This window comes from Ammospiza caudacuta, chromosome 2 (genome assembly GCF_027887145.1).
Source record: "Ammospiza caudacuta isolate bAmmCau1 chromosome 2, bAmmCau1.pri, whole genome shotgun sequence".
Lineage (NCBI taxonomy): Eukaryota > Metazoa > Chordata > Aves > Passeriformes > Passerellidae > Ammospiza > Ammospiza caudacuta.
The window spans coordinates 114,976,298-114,997,411 of NC_080594.1; the positions used below are offsets into that span (position 1 = coordinate 114,976,298).

General features: G+C 36.3%; 1 protein-coding gene across 8 annotated transcripts in view; it reads left to right on the forward strand.

The window, feature by feature from the left end:
- KDM6A (lysine demethylase 6A) overlaps window positions 1-21,114 on the forward strand; it is a 151,503-nt gene that overhangs the window by 93,797 nt on the left and 36,592 nt on the right. For 4 of the 8 annotated variants that reach the window (XM_058825137.1, XM_058825136.1, XM_058825135.1 and 1 more), the window contains exons 8-17: window positions 2,522-2,556; window positions 6,075-6,168; window positions 10,963-11,089; window positions 13,620-13,718; window positions 14,067-14,286; window positions 14,853-14,987; window positions 15,429-15,584; window positions 16,238-16,333; window positions 18,293-18,397; window positions 18,967-19,362. In XM_058825137.1, coding sequence (XP_058681120.1) covers window positions 2,522-2,556; window positions 6,075-6,168; window positions 10,963-11,089; window positions 13,620-13,718; window positions 14,067-14,286; window positions 14,853-14,987; window positions 15,429-15,584; window positions 16,238-16,333; window positions 18,293-18,397; window positions 18,967-19,362 — 1,463 coding nt within the window. The remainder of the gene's footprint in view (window positions 1-2,521; window positions 2,557-6,074; window positions 6,169-10,962; window positions 11,090-13,619; window positions 13,719-14,066; window positions 14,287-14,852; window positions 14,988-15,428; window positions 15,585-16,237; window positions 16,334-18,292; window positions 18,398-18,966; window positions 19,363-21,114) is intronic. The other 4 variants (XM_058825139.1, XM_058825138.1, XM_058825141.1 and 1 more) reach the window with 2 other exon arrangements.

Genomic DNA, 21,114 nt, shown 5'->3' on the forward strand with positions numbered 1-21,114 from the left:
TAAAAGGCAGAATTGTGAAGGAAATTATTCCTTCAGTTTTTAAGGTCATGCTTGAGCTTAATTTGTTCATGTAGAGCTTAAGTTACCTCCCAAGTCTCACTTCAGGGACATTGGATATAATATTTAGAAGCATTTCTATAAAAACTGGATGGAACTGTGAATATTGTATCAGCAAGGCAGTGAAAGGGAGTTTGTTCACGTGGCTGAAACCACTGGCTGCATCAAGGAACCAGCTGTGCTTCAAGCCTGTCTTCAAAGCTTTGTCACTTATCAGCAACAGGCACAGATAATTTTGTAAAAATTTGCAGAATTCTCCAAGAGTCAATAGGCTTTTATTACTTTTCTACCAAACATGTGATGTTTTTTTATTGTATTTTGTGTTTGTTCATATTCTTTCTCACTAACTTTATGGGTTTCCACTAAACCTCTGGATTTCTGTAAGGTTTTCCTAACCCTTGCCCTGCAGTCCCCTCTGTCCCCAGATTTGTGTGGAGGGCTGTGGAAGTTTTCCTCACTTGGGGTCACCAATTGTGGTGGTGTTCACAGGGGTCCCAGGACCAGGGAAGAGAATCTGACTCCATGTTTCAGAAGGATGATTTATTATTTTATGATATATATGATATTAAAAGAAAATTATATATTAGAACTGTACTAAAAGAATAGAAGAAAGGATTTCATCAGAAGGCTTGAAAGGAAAGGAATGTAATGGTAATAAAATGTTGTGACTGACCAGAGAGACAGCTGGACTGTGATTGGACATGAATTAAAAACAACCACATGAGACCAATCAAAGGTGCACCAGTTGCATTCCACAGCAGCAGATAACCATTGTTTACATTTAATTTCTGAGGCCTCTCAGCTTCTCAGGAGAAAAGATCCTGTCAAAAGGATTTTTCATAAAATGTGTCTGTTACAAAGGGCTGGCCCCTTGTAAAGGCTTCAGTGCCTGGCCAGCCCAAAGGAGGAGGGTGAAGAGCACTGAGAGGGGCTTGGCCAGGGCCCCCTGTGCTGTTCTGGGAGCAGAACTGACCCCCCTGCCCAGCCCAGGGTGTTGGGTACCCTCACTAAATGCTGCATTTAATCCCCCCCTTGCATTTCTGAGGGCTGCATTACACTGAATGTGTTCCCAGCAGAAATGTTTGAGTGCTAAGCATCTCTTCTTCCTATTTAGGCAGTCTCTAATCTGACACCTTTAATTTTCCTTTCCTTTCCAAGGCATCAGTTCATTTTGGAGCTTCACATTGAGAGGGTTTTGTTAGGAGGGGAAAAAAATAAGAGAGAAATTTTTTTAGATAATGAACTCCTGAAACAAATGCAGGGCTTTTCTTTCATCAGTACAGAGTGAAGTTTGATGATGCAGTGAACATAATGGGTGTGTTATGTGCCCTTTAGCAAGGAACACAAAAAGTTTATTAAAATTTTAGATGATGCATTTTATTCTGACCTGGTTTCCAAAGTGCACTCGGCTTCCTTCTTTACAGCAGAGGACAAAGCAGTGCACAAAGGGAGATATTTTCCCTCCCTTATGACCCAGAGTGAAACCCTGAACTCCATATTACCTGTTTGTATGGTAATTTGGTGTCACACTTTCCTGTAGCTTCAAGGGAGAGAATCTGTGTAATTGAAATAAATTGAGCTTGGCTCAAACACAGTTATTTTCTTACTTGTAATCTTCACAAACATGGTGCAAGAGTCTGTCTCAAAGGAACTTTTCTTTCCTCATCAAAGCAGAGTGAGGATTACATTTACCTCAATTAGCTTTAGCTATCTACCATTCCATGGATAGCCCAGGTTAGCAGTTCTCAAGTCCTTTCTGTGATGATTTGAGCAGCGTGAGGGTAATTTTCTCTGTGCTTTTACTCTTGAACAACCCATTTTTCTTTCTCCAGCCAGCAATCTTCTTGCCTGCACAGGCTGCTGGTGGTATTTATGACATTCTGGACAATTTGTATGAGGAATTGAAAATGCTTAACAGTAACAATCAAAGTATCACCTGTAATTAACACTTCTGCTTCAGTTTAACAAGGGAAAGACAATTCCTAAAAGGAAGAAAAAACACCTAAATTTAAGATCCCATATAAAACGGGCAGTGTGTAACATAATGTTCTGCAACCCAGCTAGTTTTCTTGGCAGCTGAATAAAAATGTTTATTTCTAGCTTGGATATGTACAGAAAATGCTACCTGTGTTCTCTTACCTCAGCTTCCAGAGATTTTATTGCTAAGTTTACTGAAAGGTTAATGGACTCTGTTTCAGAACACAAATAAAATCCATGGACCGTTTTTTTTCAATATCTGTTTGCAGTTTTTGTGTTTTCTTAGAATATTCATTCTCTGTCAGGTCTGGTATATTAAATGTAAAATATCAATGTAGAAAAATACTTCTGGCATCTTCAAAACCTAATTTGTCTTGAGTTTGCATTGATAAATTTGAAACATTGTTTATCCCTCACTTCATTCACAAAACATTGCAATTGCTATTGTTCATTAAAACTAATAATTTTGATTTTCCCACTCTTACAGTTCAGTTTCACATTGCCCACTTATATGAAATCCAGGTAAGCTTTTAAGCTCATTTTCACAAATTGTGGTTGAGTTTCAAACTATGTGATGTGATCAGTCTGTGGAATTTGGATTGTAGATGCTTTAGTAATGTTAGACTAAAGTCTTGAATCACTCAAGAAACTTGACTTTCTTTGGCTAAAATGAAAATATTTTTTGTGTGGAGTCTCATGCTATAAAATAGGATAGGTATCTTAATAAACATATATTTACTAATCTCCCATTTTGAGTGCAAAAAAAATTCACAAAATACAACTTTCAGGAAAATTCTTTTATGAGATTCTATTTATATATAAAAGGTTATATGTGGATTTTAGAAGGTGACATTTCTCAATTCATTTATATAAATTCATGTTGTTTCTCATATACACACACAGAATCAATCCCAACCAGTTGCCCATGTGCTTTTTAAGTATATTTGGTATATTTGACATGAAATTTTCAAATTTAAGTGCAATTTTAAAAGTTTTTAAATTTCAATTCAAATTGATGCATGTGGCATTAGCGATCTGTGGTCAACAGCAAATAAAGCTGTGTTACTAATTCTTGATCAAATCCTACCACAGAACTTTTCAGGTGAATCTTTTGGGAAATTACAGAACACTCCCTGAGCTCCCAGAATATAAATAAATTGAAACCAAGTGGCTACTGGGACAGCTATGTCTGACTGGTAACATAATGTAGATGTTGTGCCCTTTTGCCACATTTATAGGTGTCATATGACTGAGGAAAGGATGTGACATGGAAACAAAACCTGTTGCAAATGAAATGGATGACAGACAAACTATATTTTCAGTCAGTTAGAAAGTAAGTGCTGTCTTTTGATGGCACAGTGAAAAATAGCCTGAAGTATTTCTATATAAATAATAGATATGAATCTGATAAACAGAGTATTTTTCTTTTGAGTTCTTTTGGTGCAAAGTTGTATGACAGGACAGAAATGTGCCATCCCAAAGCACCATTAATCCATAAGTTCATGGATTGTTGTGGTTCTTACTTGGCTGCCATCCAGATTGCATTCAGCACTTCAGTTCTGTTTTACTCCAGCCCATCAAAAGGAAGTTAAACACTCCAGGTCCCTGTGCCAGGTGTCCTGTGTAAGAGTGTGAGCAGTGGTAGCTGTGCTTTCTGACTGACAATTACAGGAACTTTGTTCTAATGCAAATCAGAGCAGAAAAGTTTCGGTGCATTCTGCTCCTAGGTTTGGTTTGTCTCACAGTTGTGCTTGGGAGAGGTATCTTGTTTCCTGGAATTTGACACACTGATAGCCAAAAGAGTCCTGGCTTCATTCTGGGTGTTAGCTCTGACACAATTAGAGAGGTTTTGGAGACTGGGTGGTTGCTTGGTTTCTTTTACAGGACACAGTGAAACAGTTATTCTAACCCCTCCATATACTTGAAAATTATATACTCTCTTAATATTATGAAAAAGTTAATTAATTTCTTAATTAAGTACCACAATACTGCACTTTAAAAGATGGATTGCCAGACTCTGGACAAGAGACAAGCCTGGTGCTGATGAGAATTAGCAGTGGTTAATGTTAATGCTGGTTTCTAATATTTCACCTCTGGAAGTGAGATGTCTTGTATGGTGTCTAAAGAAAGATGCTGGGTTGGATTCTTCTCCACTTTTCCATTTCTAAGACCATTCATGATGCAGCCAAACATTAAGGACTTTGGAATTAGCCTAGAGGCATAAAGTTCTCCCCTGTGAGGGTGGTGCGGCCCTGGACAGGCTGCCAGAGCAGCTGTGGGTGCTCTGTCCCTGTCCCTGGGAGTGTCCAAGGCCAGCTCAGAGCTCTGAGCCACCTCATTTAGTGAAAGGTGTCCCTGCCATGGCAGGGCATTGGAATTAGATGATCTTTTAGGTGCTTTTCCAACCTAAACCATTCTGATTTGATGAAATAAAACCAAATGTAAACATGGGGACATGTTTTGTTAGTGTTTTAAGGCATGTAGATAATCAGATTTCTAAAGGATAAATGCTACAACAAATAACAAAAGTAAAAAATAATCTAGGTCTGGAAAATGTGTTTTATTTTAAAAGGCCTTTCTAAAACCTCCTGAGCCTGTAAACATATTTTTTAATAAAGTGTGACTATTAGGCACTAATATTTACCTAATTTGACATCTGGATTGCTGCCTCCACTGTCATCCTCTACAGTGAACTTCTATTCATTTGCTCAACATTCATAGTCATAAACTACAAATTTTGTTCCCAATGCTAAATTTAAAATCTTTTCCTGATTGTTTTTCTTTTGCTGGACATGGATATTTTATTTATTTATATTATTTGTTTTCTTACCAGTTGTCTGCATTTCATGAACACCAATTAAAAATCTTTTCTACCAACTTCCCCTTGTTCCATTTGAAAGTATGTAATTGCTGCTTCAATTTTTCTTCCTGACTAGAATAAGGTTTTTAAATCACCAATTTGTCTTTTGTGATTTTGAGATTTCAAGAACTTGATAACATTTCTAAATTCTACTAGGTATTTAATTGTTTAGCTTTCTTCCCAGTTGTCCCTTCAAAACACCAATACTGATTACTGTGTTCTTCTTGCTTAAAACAAATGTAATTAAGCCACAGTCATTTGCATTTAGGTGGCCCCATTTATTTTAATGCACTCTTCATCTCTTTGCCAGAATGAAGTCTAATGTTGAATTACCTAAAAGCATATTTGTGGAAGAGGAGGCACAGAACAGTGGAACATTTAAAATACATTCATTTTTAAGCAACTGTTGTTAGGGAGTGCAAAGATAAATGCTGACATTATTACCAAATAATTCATCAAATAATTATTGACAATTCTTAACCTTTAATATACACAAAACAGCTCATACAGTTGACAAAAGTCAATAAAGACCCCCAGTCCTAACCTGAAAATGGGTTTCCTGTACCAACACCTGTTTGTGTAGGGGATTGAAAATTGAGTGTTTCTAGATCGTAGGCACACCTAAACTATACAGCAGATAATAAGATTTTCTACCTTCATTATCTAAGCATGAACCTTTTAATTCTATGTGTGGTGGGATTCTTACTAGGACACAAATATCTTGAAAGAGGCACTTGAGATATGCCAAAGGAAGGAAAGAGGCAAAATTATACCAGCCACCAATTACTGATGATCTTGGTTTTTTCCTGGGAGGAATTTGTGTGGGGTTTTCTCAGATGTAGATTCACGTTCAAGTATTCCCCTTAAAAGCAGAATATTCACTATTGTAGTGTAATAAGGATAATGCATGTATGAGGAGTTGACAAAATTTTAATAATTTGCAAATTTCCCTCAATTCTTTTAAGTAGACAATTTCTATTAAATACTATATTTGTAGAAGTTTTTCTCTTACCATATATACACGTCACTCATTAAAGCTTTCATATGCACTGTATGCAAAAAAAAAAATTCTAGAATTTTTTGTCAATGTGTTTGTGTGCTGTCAGTGCTGTGAAATCGTTGCTATTGGTGATCTGTTGTAAGCTCTATGATTAATCCATTTACTTTTTTCCTTTTGCAGAGAAAGTATCACTCTGCAAAGGAAGCTTATGAACAGCTTTTGCAGATCGAAAACCTTCCTGCACAAGTAAAAGCAACTGTCTTACAGCAGTTAGGTATGTAAAATTAACTTTTATTTTCCTCTGTGTTTCGTTTTTGCCATCTTTGCCTTCAGCAGTGTTTTTTAAGGCTCCTTTTCCAAAGAGAGTCTTAGACACACTGCACATGGTATGTGAGATTTTCACCAAATAGAACATGTAGAGGTAGATAATCAAGTAAATAAGAGAGGAGGAAAGTATTTTGATTAAACTTACAAAATTAAAAAGCTCTTGCGTGTTAGATTTTGGGCAGTGAGGGTGGTTTTTCACAGAAAGGGCAGCAGTTGGAATTCTGTGTTCTCTGTTCTGCCTCTGCTAACATCCCTTGAAAAAACCTAAATACTGTGTCAGACTAGACGAACATGGCAACTGAAAAATTTACCTTTTCTTTCACTATAATTATACTGTGTAATGAAAACCAGCTTCTGTAACTAAAAGGTTTATCATCAGGTGCCATTAAAAAAAACACATAAAAAGTGAAAAGGAATTTTTTTTAATTGTCGTATTCTGTGTTTATAGGAAGCTGATAAACAATTTTTAGCCAAGAATTTCTAAAAAGTTAATAGAATAAAATGCTTTTATCCTCTATACGACATAAAAGTATTTCATAAAAGTATTTCCAGAATATTTTGTTAAAATTGTTCAACCCAGTACAGAACTCCTTCATTCACCTTCTCCATGTTCTTCATCCAATTTATTATTCTAAATATTAATTTAGCCTGCTTATGCCCATTTTTATTTTTTTTCCCTCTTCGCATAGTGGTCATTTAACTGGAATTTGTAACTGGCATTAAGTTATGGCCACAGACCTTTCTTTCTCTGTGGTGCAGGTTGTGTATGGATTTGGAGTGGGATAATTTGTGCTCTGTGACAGAATGTTAAAATCAGTGGGTTAATTTTGAGTCATCTCTGTGAAATCACAAGTGAAACTGCTGGAGGAGTTTGCTGCAGGACTCTGGCTGTTGCTCTTTTTGCTGTTACAGGACAGTGTTGCTTACATCTCAGTAAGCCCTTTGAATTTTATTTTTTTTAGCTTGGTATTATGTCACCTAGTATAAATTGTCAGCAGTTTCATCCAGAAAGGCTGTGCATCTGATCAGTGGAAGACAGGCTTCTCAAAAGAGCTGACCAGCTCTTTTTCATCTCTGTTTGATGTATGTTGCCACAATGGAAGCAAAGGCACATGGTTGTATTCATAAAATCCTGCCACAGGTCTCTGTGCTAGCAGTAAGAGCAGTGACTTTGAGAATTGTCTGCTGTCTGAAAACTGGATTAACTCTCTTTATTCAGTCAGCATAGGTCACCCAGTTTTGTTGTGTGGGTAGCTTCTATGTGGAGAAAGGGATAGAGTGGTCTTAACTGGACCATTGAAGGAATAATGCCTTTTCCTTTGCTCTGCTCTGTTAGCATGGTATTTATCAGAGTCTGGTGTTTATCACAGATTTAGTCTTTAGCAGCTGGTTATAAAAACACCTCCTCAGGAAGTACAGTCTGGGTGGTGCACTGCTGCTTAGAAAATATAATAGAGAATACCTGCCATCTGCCAGAATGCTACTTGCAAAACCCAGTCAAAACATATTTGTATTTGTATATTGAACTCTTTTTTTTTTTTTCACTTTGACAGAAAAAATCAGTTTGAAAATAGCTTTTGTTTATTTTCCTTCACTAGTTAATGTTTGTTGAGCCAGATTGGAATTTAGGCAAGTTCAGAGAGAATTACTTGTCTTGTGAGAGAATTACTGAAATCTTTGCTCTGGTTGCTGGCTTCCTAATCTGTGAGTGTGGAGGAGAGCCCTGTGATTGCCAGATAAACACATACCCAGTTGAGCTGATGAGTGCTGACTAGTTCAGGTAGACATCACAGTAAGATCTTCCTTCTTGCTCTTTGCCGTTCCATTTGCTTTCCAGACAACAATTCTTTTCATCACTTTGCCCAAAATGATATTAAATTAATGAGACTGAAGATCAAATCTGTCCCAGTATTCCTTCCTGAGTTGTATTCAGTTGTTGGATAAGGAAGAGTGTAAGAACAACATAAACTGCTTGGAGTTCTCAAGTGCAGTCCCAATTATTTTTGGCTGGGGGAATTCCTAGATGGTGTCTCTGAAATTGGATGAGGCATGTGAGGTGCTGAAATTAAGAAGAATTTAATGTCTCCAGAGACACACACATTTACTAAAGAAAAAGTGGTTGCCACAAGTTCAGTGTGAGAATGATTGATAAGCATGAAAAAAAAAAGACTCATGAGCTAGGCTAGCACATCAGAGGGATTTTTTTTCCAAATCTGTTCCAAATGAGATTACAAAGACCTGCAAAAGAGCATGGAGCATATGTGATGTGTGGACAAGGTCTGTGGTTTGGTTTATCATATTAAAAATGTCCCAGCAGTGGAAAAGTAGTCAGTTTTGCTGGTTGAGAGTTGGAGATAGGTCTTGCAAATGGGAAACTGCACAGCTTAGGGGTTTTCCATCACCTTCTTTATGTACATTCTTCATTTTATGCTTAAGAACAGATCCAGTTTCCCCTGCCTGTGTTATTCTAGTGGAAAACTTTTGTTTGCTCTCCCTTTCTTGCTTTCTGCCTTTTTCAACTCCCTGTGCAGGAAGATAAAATTGGGAAGCAGCCTTGTTTCAGCAGAGAAGCCAGATAGGGATTGCTGGTTCTCATTTCTGTCTTCTAGAAATAGACTTGTTCTTTTTTATCAGTGAACCTCAGTAAAGATCTCACAAAGATACAACATGTTATCTTTCAATCCAGCAAGGTTCTGATGAAACAGAAAATAGGCACACAACATTTCTAAAGATAAATGAAATTGTTTAATGTCTTTTTTACCATTGTTCATAATTCCTTTACTATTGTCTTTATCTCAAGCTTTGTCTGGAACAGCACCTGGTACATAAATCCTTAATGTACAGTTACTCAGGTGAATTCCAATAACTAACCTCAGAGAAGCCTTTTTTTCCTTAAAGCGTGAGTATTTTCTGTATGCTGAAGAACTTCAGAGGCTTAGGATTTGAATCAAAATCATAGCTTGTTTATTAATTTAATGACACAAAGTTGTGTTATGTGACTGCAAAAATGACTGGGTATTTTTATTCCCCTCTCCCCCCGACTGGTAGATTTTTTACTTGATTGATTTTCAGTCAAGACAAAACACTTTTTTCAGCACGGTAACCACTTGACTCCTTACCTGGCATTTCTTGCAGTCCATGAAATATTTGAACTTGTGCTTGTGACCATAATTTTCAGGTGATATTTCTGAGACCACCTCAGGCAAATGTTCAGTAGCTGTGATTTTGTTTTTGACTGTCTTTGTTAAAGTTTGGAAGTTTGCATTCCATTTGCGGAAGGGTGGTGTCTGTTAACAAATATGAGCCCACGGAATGAAAAAATGAGCTGTATCAAACAGGTAGAATAAAAATCATAAAGGAAAGTGTAATTACAGAGAGTGAGGTGAACTTGCAAATACCCATCAGCTCCTTCTCAGTCTTGCCTGTTTGTGCAGTTAGACTTCATCAAAAAGCACAAATTTAGGGTGCTGAATGTTTAGCTCTCAGAAGTTTAAAATGGACAGGCAGTGCAGGTGTGTGCTCAACTCTGTCATTAACCAGAACTTTATACAAAGTTTATGGAATTGGTGTCATAGCGTTCCCCAAGGAGCTGTTTATGGGTGTGACAGGGACAGTCTTCTGTCACATCTTACATTTTACAGTATTTTCTGAAAAGCAGTGGCTTGTTAAGACAAATACATGGCTATTGAGCAAACAGCAAGACATTGCTGAGCCCTGTGGTATGCAGTGATTTCAGCAAGTCAGCTGCTGGCCACCAAAGATTTCCTTGTTTGTACTCATTGTATGAACAGCAGTGAGGTGGTTTTGTGGCTGCTTGAAGGAATTCCATCTGAGCTTGGAGGCAGATGAGGAGCAGCTGGAGAAAGGTGATGAAGGTGCTTTGTTTGAAGTGGAAACCAAGCCTTGCATCAGTGCTAGAGCAGAAATGCATTTTAATAGCATGTAAAATATTATTGGGGAGGATGGGTTGTAGGAGGCCTTTAAAGTGGGGATGAATAATTTGTCTAATGTAATGAAAGAAGAAAAGGCATTTGAAAGAATATGACGTGTGTGGTTAGATTAATTTGTTATGTAGATGAGAGGTGATGGCATTTGTCAAGGTGAATGGAAAATACATTGTATTCATGAGGAGGAAATGACAATGTAAGAAAGATTCAAGTGGAGATGCAAAAATTCTTAGTCCAAATGCAGATATGGGACAAACACAAGGATTTAGAAGAAAAAGAGTAAACAAGATAATATGAAGATAATATGCGTTTTTTATATATGTGTGTGTGTGTGTACATATATATATATATATACATATATGTATATATATATGTATACATATATATATGTATAAAAACCATAACTGCTATGTGTTACAGAGAGAATGGTGGCATTTTTCACAATGTCAGGGAAGGTATCTGTGTTCAGAAGAGGAAAGACATTAATATTCACTTTTTTAGTAGAAGATTGAGCAGTTCATAATTGTGCTCCTTATCTCTTAGAAAATTATTTAAACCCAAAAAAGTGCTTTAAAACTACATGAAAGTAATTTTAACTTTGAGTCTTTTTTGTCTTTGTAATTTTAGTATAGAACTTTAAAAGTTATTAAAACTTTGTCATGTATGTATAAGTGGCTTTATTGCTTGATATTCTTATTTTTAAAGAGACACCAATGCTACAAATTCCTGCTGTGCCAGAGTGTTCAGTGGTCTTGGAAAATTTCATTTCTCCCATTTGTGGATTGTTTTTGTAGGCTGGATGCATCACACCGTGGATCAGCTTGGAGACAAGGCAACCAAGGAAAGCTATGCTATACAGTATCTCCAGAAATCTCTAGAAGCAGATCCAAATTCTGGTCAATCCTGGTATTTCCTTGGAAGGTGAGAAAAGACTTTATAGACATTTTAACTATATTAGTAAAGTTTTTCTGAGGATACTCGTTATTGTGAGTATTTTATATTGTTTTTCTTCTTAATCCTGTCAGAGGAAAAATGAAGGGAAAGTATGTATATATCTACTGAAATCTTGAGTTTTCTGGGACGTGTGTGAAAAGACAAGGTGCTAACATACTTGGGATGAACAAAGATTAGAAGTTGAAATGAAGTATGTTACTCAAGTGGCTCTGCTTTTTTGTAGTTATTATTCAGTCTACACATTTACAGTAATCTGAATATATCCAGCCTGCTTTTACCTGTTTTTCTCCCTATTTTTTTGTAAATCCTCTCTGACTGTTGTTAGTTTTCTTCATACATTTTTCATAATTCTTTCTCCTTTTATTTTCTCAGAATCTCCCTCCTAATCTCAGTTTTTGCACTGAAATACAAATATTTTCCTAGGCAGACATCCATTTTTAAAGGGCATGCATGGCAATGTATGGCTCAGACTGATCCATTCTAGTGTCTATTTAAGTGTTCAATTAATTTTGTAACCTTTGATAGTATTTTTTTACTTGAAAAATAACATTCCCAGATGTAAATAATACAAATTTGTTGAGTTTTTCTGGTCTGCTTTTTAAGAACATTGAGTACTTCACTTAAGCCAGCAGTAACTATTGAAATACTCAGGTTTTGGAGAAAGCTTTGAGGGCAATTCAAGTCCATATGTGAACACATCCGTTCTGCGTTCTGTTGAGGAATACATTTTAAAAAAATGAGGCAAAAATAAAATGAATATCCTAACCTCAGTTTCTTCCAGCTGACTTTCTTGGGGATTCTGGTCACATACAGCTGGAACCCATTTTTGATTTTGTCATGCTCATAATATTTCTCCAGCTGTTCCTGTAAGACAGGGATCTGCAGCCAGCACTGAGTGCGTGGGGCAGAGGGGCAGGGCAGGTGTGGAGGGAAAAGGGAAAATGAGCCAGGGATAATCCTGTGCATCTTCCACTGGGCTAAAATCCTGTTTTTTCTTCAGTAGTCCCATTCCAGGTGACTTGAGCAAGTTGAGTTTTCAGGCAGAATGGAGCTGGAGTTCCTCCACACGTGCAGCTGCTGTGCTCTGCTCTCAGTGGTCAGTGACCCTGCAGACAAGGGGGACAATTCAGGAAATAGGGTGAAAAAGTCAGTGGGAGTATTTGTTTCTTTGCAGGGAGGACTAGACCAAAAATGTTTCTGTGCCCCATTTCTCCAGTCCATTCTCTGGCAGAAGAGCAGGAGGGTTATGGGGTTGTGCATTCTCTCTTTTTCCCCTACTCGTGTATTCCCTTGTGCTGTTCCTTCCTCTGCTGGTTGTCCAAACCAGATAACAAGTTGGTCAAAGCTGTCTTTTATCTTTGTCTCCCACTGGAAAAACTCCATCTGCCAAAGTTTTGTGGGGGCCTAATGTTAATGCTACTCTAATGAGAGGCTTTGTGTGTGTGATACCCAGGCAGAGTGAAACGTGTCTGTTGGACATTGGGTTAGATTGACATTAAAACATTCTCCTGAAACACTGTATTCAGACTTAATGGAATGGATTTTAGGCAAAGTAATGCTATGTTTTATTGTTTTCATTTCCTAGTGTGCCTCAAAAATACTTGAAAGAATGTAGCATGTTTGACAGACCTTTGCCTGTACTGTTCTGCTTGTTTTTTATTATTTACTAGAATAAATTTTCTATTATTATTTATATATTTTGAGAGTTGTCAGTTTCTTTTCCAACAGGGAAAATTGTTACAAACAATACAGGACAGAGTTATTGTTGATTAAACTAGTAAATATATATATATATGGATATTTGGATTTGGCTTTATTTGGAGCTTTTAATTGTAGAAGTGTAGGTATTGCTCTATGCGGTATAACTGTAGTTCTCTCTAATGCCAGAATATCTTTGAATTTGTACATGGGGAATTAAAGTAAGACATATAAAAAAACACAGAATCACACAACCTTTTACAAAATTTGATGCTCTCTATATGCAGTACAAGTAACTGGTTTGTTCATTACTTAAATATGATTGAGATGCAAGAAATGCACATAAAAATCCTCTCAAGCAGTCAGGGACCATCCTGGTTGAGTTGGTCAGAATTAGCTCTCAATAATTCTGTTTTGTAGAACATTAAGTTTTATAACGATTTGTTTGATGAAATAGGTAACTTAATTGTTTCACTGTAATGCTATCTGTAGATAAATAGTGTTTTTATTGACTGATAAGGTATCACCAGTGAAAGAAATGCAAGTCTATCAAATGTGGGATGACTGTTTTCCTTACAAATGTAGTAATCCAGGGTTTAAGTAGATTTGGGGGGCTTAAATAAATAATTAGTAATACATGTTGAGATGTTGGAGTTTGCTTGTGCCTGGCATTCAGAAACAGCAAATGTTGAGTGTGTATTTGCATGACTTAGCATTTATCAGATCAGTCTTGGTAAGCCATGCTCTCAGTGATTACCTTCTATAAATACTACCAAAGCTCTTTCTTTTCTTCTCCCAGGTGCTATTCAAGTATTGGGAAAGTTCAGGATGCCTTTATATCTTATAGGCAATCTATTGATAAATCAGAAGCAAGTGCAGATACATGGTGTTCAATAGGGTAAGAATGATACAGATAATACAATTATATAATTCCATGCTAATATATATAAAGAATATCAGCTTTTTTGTGAACTCAGAGGGACTGTAAAGTCTTTTTTATTTACACACCCATGTTGTCAGACTTGTCTGATTTAAAGTTTAAATAATGAATTAATATTTGCTTTCTCAGTGTTTTAAAATGCTGAAAATGTTACATACAATGTTAAAATTTTATATATTTCTTCTTATAACTGGGGTTTATATAATGCCAACATTTATTAAGGGGTTGGGGAGGGATGTGTATATTTGAGTTTCCTGTGTCTTGACTTTGTTATTAATTCTCCACTTCACTAATCTTTCTATTCAGTGTGCTGTACCAACAGCAAAATCAGCCTATGGATGCTTTACAGGCCTATATCTGTGCTGTACAATTGGACCATGGCCATGCTGCAGCCTGGATGGACCTAGGCACACTCTATGAGTCCTGCAACCAGCCTCAGGATGCCATTAAATGCTACTTAAATGCAACTAGGAGCAAAAATTGTAGTAATACCTCTGCACTTGCAGCACGGATAAAGTATTTACAGGTAAAACGAATGTTTTAAGCAGGGTTGAAATGTTCTTCAAACACACAGCACAGGGGAGGGGAGAAGTCACACACTTGGAGTTTAACTTGCAGTTGTTTGTGGTGTGTTTAACCTGTTTTCATGTGTACTGTAAGCATATCATAGCCTGTAATATTTTATTTCTTCATTTTTAAGTGGAACTTAATTCCTTATAAACCCTATTTTGCACATTTAATCAAAGCATACTGTTTTACATCATTTTGCTTTTTTCTTTGTATTTGTCTACATTTTTAAGTTCTCATAACATATAGTGAGAGTACACACCACACTATCTTTCACTCTTGTTTGCAATTTCAGAAAAAAGGAATTATGAGACCTCTGAATCCAGAGCTCATCTTTGTTCTGATTCTCACAAAGGTTTATATTCTGGTTACCCTCTTTATACCTAGCACCTTTCTAAACCCCAAAATTTTAAATCTGTCCTCTCTTTAAGACATAATTAGCTACAGCATTTAGGAAGATTTCATGGACTTGCTCTTACTAAAGTAGGCTTGTGTTAAATTTGCTTTTTACATAATTTTTCCTAGGCTCAGTTGTGTAACCTTCCACAAGGTAGTCTACAGAATAAAACTAAATTACTTCCTAGTATTGAGGAGGCATGGAGCCTACCAATCCCCGCAGAGCTTACCTCCAGGCAGGGTGCCATGAACACAGCACAGCAGGTGAGAAGTTGGGTTATGTTCTGCAGGTGCCCAGCTTTAAGGGTTCTTTACAATCTGTAGTGGTCAAGCTTATTTTATTGAGCACAGGATTGGCTTTTATTAAAAGAAGCCTTTGATTTATTTGCAGAGGGATATTAGATCAAGGAGCTCCCGATAATGTGGGAGAAGTATGGGGGTACCAATTTAGAACCTTTGTGGATTTTCATGATTTTAAAAGATTTCATCTTAAATAGAAATGCTGCAGTGGTTTAATAATCCCATGAAAGGTACACATTCCTCCATTGATGACCATATGGAAACTGATTTTTCAGTTATTGAGATCAGCTTCAGAATATCTACTCGGCCCTTTTAATGTATGTGGGCTGTTAAAATTATAAAATTGAAAGGAAAGCATTAAGAATATATAGAACCATATTTTTGTCTTCCTTCTGTGATTCTTAGGCTTGTAAACCTCATCATCCAAATACTGAACCTGTACTAGGCCTCACTCAAACACCAATTTCACAGCAATCCTTGCCACTACACATGATTCCTTCTAGCCAAGTAGATGACCTGACCAGTCCTGCCAAGAGGAAAAGAACATCTAGTCCAACAAAGGTATATATTCTGATGAACTAGAGCCCCCTACCAAAATTATATGGAAAATATGCATTGAAATGATACAGCATGCACCTTTTGTGCTGTAAATTTTAATCCTTTGGCATCAAGGTGGGGAATGTTTTCAGAAATTTTAAAAAACATTTTTCAGTGGTGTGTTTAATCAGATTCCAGTTTAGGCAGGAGGTGCATAAGGGCAGTGCACATTGGTGGCACTATACTGCAGTTGTAGTTGTGTCAGTGAAGAAGTAGAGTTGTAGTCTGATGATTGAGAGGGAGACAATCATGTCATCCTGTCTATTGCCTTTGCTTATATTTAGAATTCAAGTGTTTCATCATCATGTAATAGTGTTACAGTAGATAAAGTATTCAGTTTTAAAAGTAGCATACATTTAAGTTAATTGCATAATTTGATTTGCTTGTTTCTCCTTATGGTATTAGGTATCATTATCTTTTTCCTCAGACTACTCTGATACTGTTGGGAATGGTAGAATGAGACTTGGTTATTTTAGTACATTCTTACTATTATATATTTTTATATTATTCTTGAAACAATTACTAGTTCTTTCATAAATAGGATAAAATCTAGATAGTAAAAGAAATTATGTTGGCCCTTTGATAGTCACACATTTTAATGTAACATTTTCTCTCAGAATACTTCAGATGTTTGGAGCAGTGGCCATACAGTGTCACATCCTCCTGTACAGCAACAAATTCATTCTTGGTGCTTGACACCACAGAAATTACAGGTATGTATGGGAGATCTTCGGAAGCTCTGTTAAATAATTTGTTTCTTTCTTTCTTTCTTTCTTCCTTTGAAGAAAATGAACTTGGGACATGTTCTGGTGTCACATTCTTGAAATTCACTGTAAAATACTTCCCAGGGTATAGTTCAAGTTCTAATATTTGTGGCCTCTCTATGTGAGATAAGTTCTAGTAGTAAACTAAATGATCTCCAGCAGAAGCTGAACACTTACATTGTATGAATTCTATAATTTATAAAGTACCTACAGTAACTCTTTTTTCTTATGATGTTTTAAAGACAGATGTGCAAATTGTCAGACCTGTGTGCAAAGTGAGTTTTGTGCCTTGCCGTAGTGTGGGTGATATTGAAAGAGGTGTGGAAGTATTGTTGTAATATCATCCTTTCCTCTGAGGTTGCTTCTTATATCAAATTGCATAAGCAAATAAGCACATTCTATGAAATTATTACTCAAATGAAATCTGCTGCTGCTTTTCTGTATTATATGTCACCTAATACAATTATATGAAATGCTAGATTTTAGTTTGGAAATCTTATTTTGGGTGGTTTTTGTCAGGAAATTGTGTTGTCACTTCATTAAGGCATGCAGTGAGTTCAGCAAGAATTCCATGTATTAAAAATCAGGCCCTGCTGGAAAATTTTACCCATGCATTGCACATGCTTTGGATGCAAAGAGAAATAGAAGGGAGCACAGTGCAGAGGCAGAAAGCATTCTCATTAACTGAGCAATGTTCCCCTCAATTCCAATATAGTTCTTCAGCTGTTTCTCTGTCTGAACAATATTAGCTTTATTATACTGTATAATTTTCCCTCCCTCCTTCTCCTGCCTCCCCACCCCTTTGGTTCTTCCTCAGTCATTCTCTTTCTCTCATTATTTCATTTTCGTTATTTTTCTCTGCTTATTTTCTCATTATTTCTCTCTGCTTATTTTATATTTGACTACTTTTTTCCCCTTTCAATCTCACCTTTTTGCAGATCCAACTTCCTTCTCTAAGCAGAACCTCAGTAGGCCTCTCTTGAGTACAGTAGGCTGGATGTGCTGGCAATAGCCTGACAGGGTTCCAGCACATATAAAAAGGAAAGCCAGAAATGTACGATGCAAGAGGAGAGTGAATAAAAAAGCCTTTATTGCATCTTCAAAGTTGGCCTTTCAAAATTGGCAATTCAAGGGCTGGATGGATATTGCGTGTTACATATACATGCATAAATGTGTGTGTGTGTATATATATTTATATATTATTTATTGCACTCCCCTCCAGAGGGAATTCAGTATGGAAGGTACTGTTAATGCAGGGATTTTGGCATGAACCATCTTCATCTGCTTTTTAAGTCACACCACTTAGCAGCAGCAGACTTACTAGTAGAATGTTGCAGAGTGCTGAGTGTTTTTAAATAAGTAGAGACATCAAAATTTTTGGTAATAAGATACCTAAACTTATCAGTTGCAAACAAGATCAATATGATAAGTTAAGATGTTGCTCTTGCTAATTAAATCATACAATTTTCTGTTTGTTTTTTTTTTATTATTTTCAGGAGAAGTTTTCATGTGTGCCTATAGGTTTAATTCACTTTGTGATGAACAGTATTAATAAAAGAATAACACAATACAAAAAGGTGTTAAAATGCACATAATTATGATAAGAATTCTATATAATCATACTTGAATGTAGTTTTCCTTTATGGTACCAGCAGACTCAATTTTAGTGTGGCATTAATAATTATACACTCAAATAATTTACAGAGTCTCTTTAATTTTAGTAAATTGTGATAGGATTTGTTTGCAAGAGAGAGTCTTGAAAAATTTTTGAGTCTGTAACAGAAATGTAGATTATTTTCAGCTTTTTAAGTCTTACCTTCATGGATACTTTTTAGTATTTAATGCAAGAAAGTTATTAAAAAGCCCATGCAATTTTAATGATTATAAACCACACTGCTGTTTTTTTAGCACTTGGAACAGCTGCGTGCAAACCGAAATAATCTAAATCCAGCACAGAAACTTATGCTGGAACAGCTGGAGAGTCAGTTTGTCTTGATGCAGCAACACCAGCAGGTGAGAACAAAAATATTTTTCTTACGTTCAACACTTTTGTCAGTAATGGAGACTGTTGTGTTTCTAGAATTCTAAAGAATTTCTGCTGTACAGAGTTGTCATGCCCTTTGCTGTGTTATGGTAATTTTTTTTTGGATAAAGGATAGTTGTGGATTAGTGGTTGAAACATAATGAGTTTAGATGTGTTTTATTATAGGGCAGCTGGTTAATGTAAAAGTTTTCAAAGTAACATGAGTGGACATATCTAAAAGCAGTTCTGCTTGAAAACACTTGGCTGTAGTAACAGCTTTTCTCTCGTCCTGTCATTGTTCACTTCTCTCTCCCTCTCTGCCCAGAATCAGCAGTAAAACATTCAGACTGAATGGCCAAGAAAAAATTGTACTGATAGTTTTATTTAACATTTACTCAGCATTTTTATGAGCCTGACAGTTCTCAAAAGCAGCTGTAAAGATCTTAAAATGAGGACAAAATTAGAACTGACCAGTGCAGTAAAATACACAAACCTTGTACGACCCTTCCTTTCTCAGTTCCACAGCCAACCTTGTTGTGCTTTGTTCATGTTCCACTAGATGAGACAAACAGGAGTTGCACAGGTACGATCTACTGGAATTCCTAACGGGCCAACAGCTGATTCATCACTGCCTACAAACTCTGTCTCTGGCCAGCAGCCTCAGGTTGCTCTGACCAGAGTGCCTAACGTCGCTCAGCGTGGAATCCGTCCCGCCTGCCCCGGGCAGCCTCTGGCTAATGGACCCTTTCCAGCAGGCCCCGTTCCCTGCAGCACAGCAAGAACGCTGGGTAGTACAGACACTATTTTGATAGGCAATAATCACATAACAGAAAGTGGAAGTAATGGAAACGTGCCTTACCTGCAGCGAAACGCACTCTCTCTACCTCATAACCGCACAAACCTGACCAGCAGCGCAGAGGAGCCGTGGAAAAACCAACTATCCAACTCCACTCAGGTACAGCTTCACTTTGCTCCTGGGGTGCACTCAGCAGCCTTCCTGGGCAGCTCACTGCTGGAGGGCTCTCATTTGTAAAAGCACTTTTTCCCTAGGGTTGATGGCATAGAGTCAAATAAAACAGAGGTTAAAGCTGCACGCCACTATATCTATCTATATATATCTATATCTATAGCTATATAAAATTTTTTAACTATATATATATAAAGTAAAAAAGTATATTTACTTTTTATACTTTATATATATATATACTTTTTTACTTTATAGGTATATAAAGTAAAAAAGTATATATTTACTTTTTATACTTTATATATATGCATATGTATACATATATATGTATATACATGCATATATATATTCTACATATATATATATATATATATATCATACTAAATCTTTGTCTTAAGTGAACTCCTTTCAGGATAAAGGAAATTATCAAAAAGAATTTTATATCTCTATATATAGCTATATATCTATATATAGATATATAGCTATATAGATATTTAGATATATATGGTTTATATATATCCTTCAGGATAAAGGAAATGATCATAAATAATTTTTTTTACATATACATATATATACTTTACATATGCTAAATCTTTGTCTTAAGTGAACTCCTTTCAGGATAAAGGAAATGATCATAAATCAAAGAGTGCAGTTCCATAGTACCTCCATAGTAAAAGGGAATAATTGTACATCTTTTTGTTGCTTCTTTAATGTGAAATGTGATTTTGTTTTTTTGTGCAGGAGGAATGTGCATATTTCATGGGAAGCTCAATGTTGTAGTTATTTTTTACATTATGTTGTCGCCATGATGTAATCATTACCATATTTTGTTTCCATGTGATCTTTAAAAAATAATATGTAGCACTCAGCACCACAGGGTTACTTGCAGAAAAATATTATAATGCCAGTAAGACCCAATAGAGATTTAAGTGTGTTAGTAAGAGTGTTTTCTGTATATGTGTTAGAATTTGAAGATGGAGCATTTTTTCTTAATTTCAGTCTGAATGTGTTTCTTCCAAGACAAACCTTGTGGATGTAGGAAAATACCATAATGGTTTAATTCATTTTTTCCAGATGGGTTGTACAGTTGATTCAATGTTGTCTTCTTCCTCAGAACTGACTGCATTTTTTGTTTCATTAGTATTGCATGTTACTTTAATGCTGAAGAGTTGACAGTGGGCTTACATTCATAGATACTTAACTGCACATACACTGCTACAAAGGCTGAGAGAACACTGGAGCACTTTGTGTAAAACATGACTATTCCAAACTAAAACTTGTGTTATGATTTTCAAAGGTTTCCTCTAAATAAGCAGTACTGTTTTTGAACATGGACATGTGGAGCCTGTGCACCTTACTGCCCCTTGCATAAATTAGAATTCACATTTGTATTTTCTCTGCATAAAAGAAGTTCTTTGTTGTTGTGCCATTGTTGATAAAGTGGGCAAGTAATAATTGCAGTAGGAGCTGGCTCTTTTCCATGGAGAAAATATTTTTGGAAAGGCAAGGAAAGCTTGTGGGGCCATTTCCTGTGTCCATTGCATCACGGTCTCAGCAGTTTCTGAGTCTGTAACATTCTCCACAGGTACCAAATGAACTCTTAATTTAAAGAGTTATTTATCAGTAATTAAGCTCCATAGGGGAATTAATAAAGTGTTCAGGTATACAGGTATGACATGCATAATGCAGTTTGTAATTAACAAAAACATTTTGCCCATAATAGGTAGCAACCCTTCCCTTCTA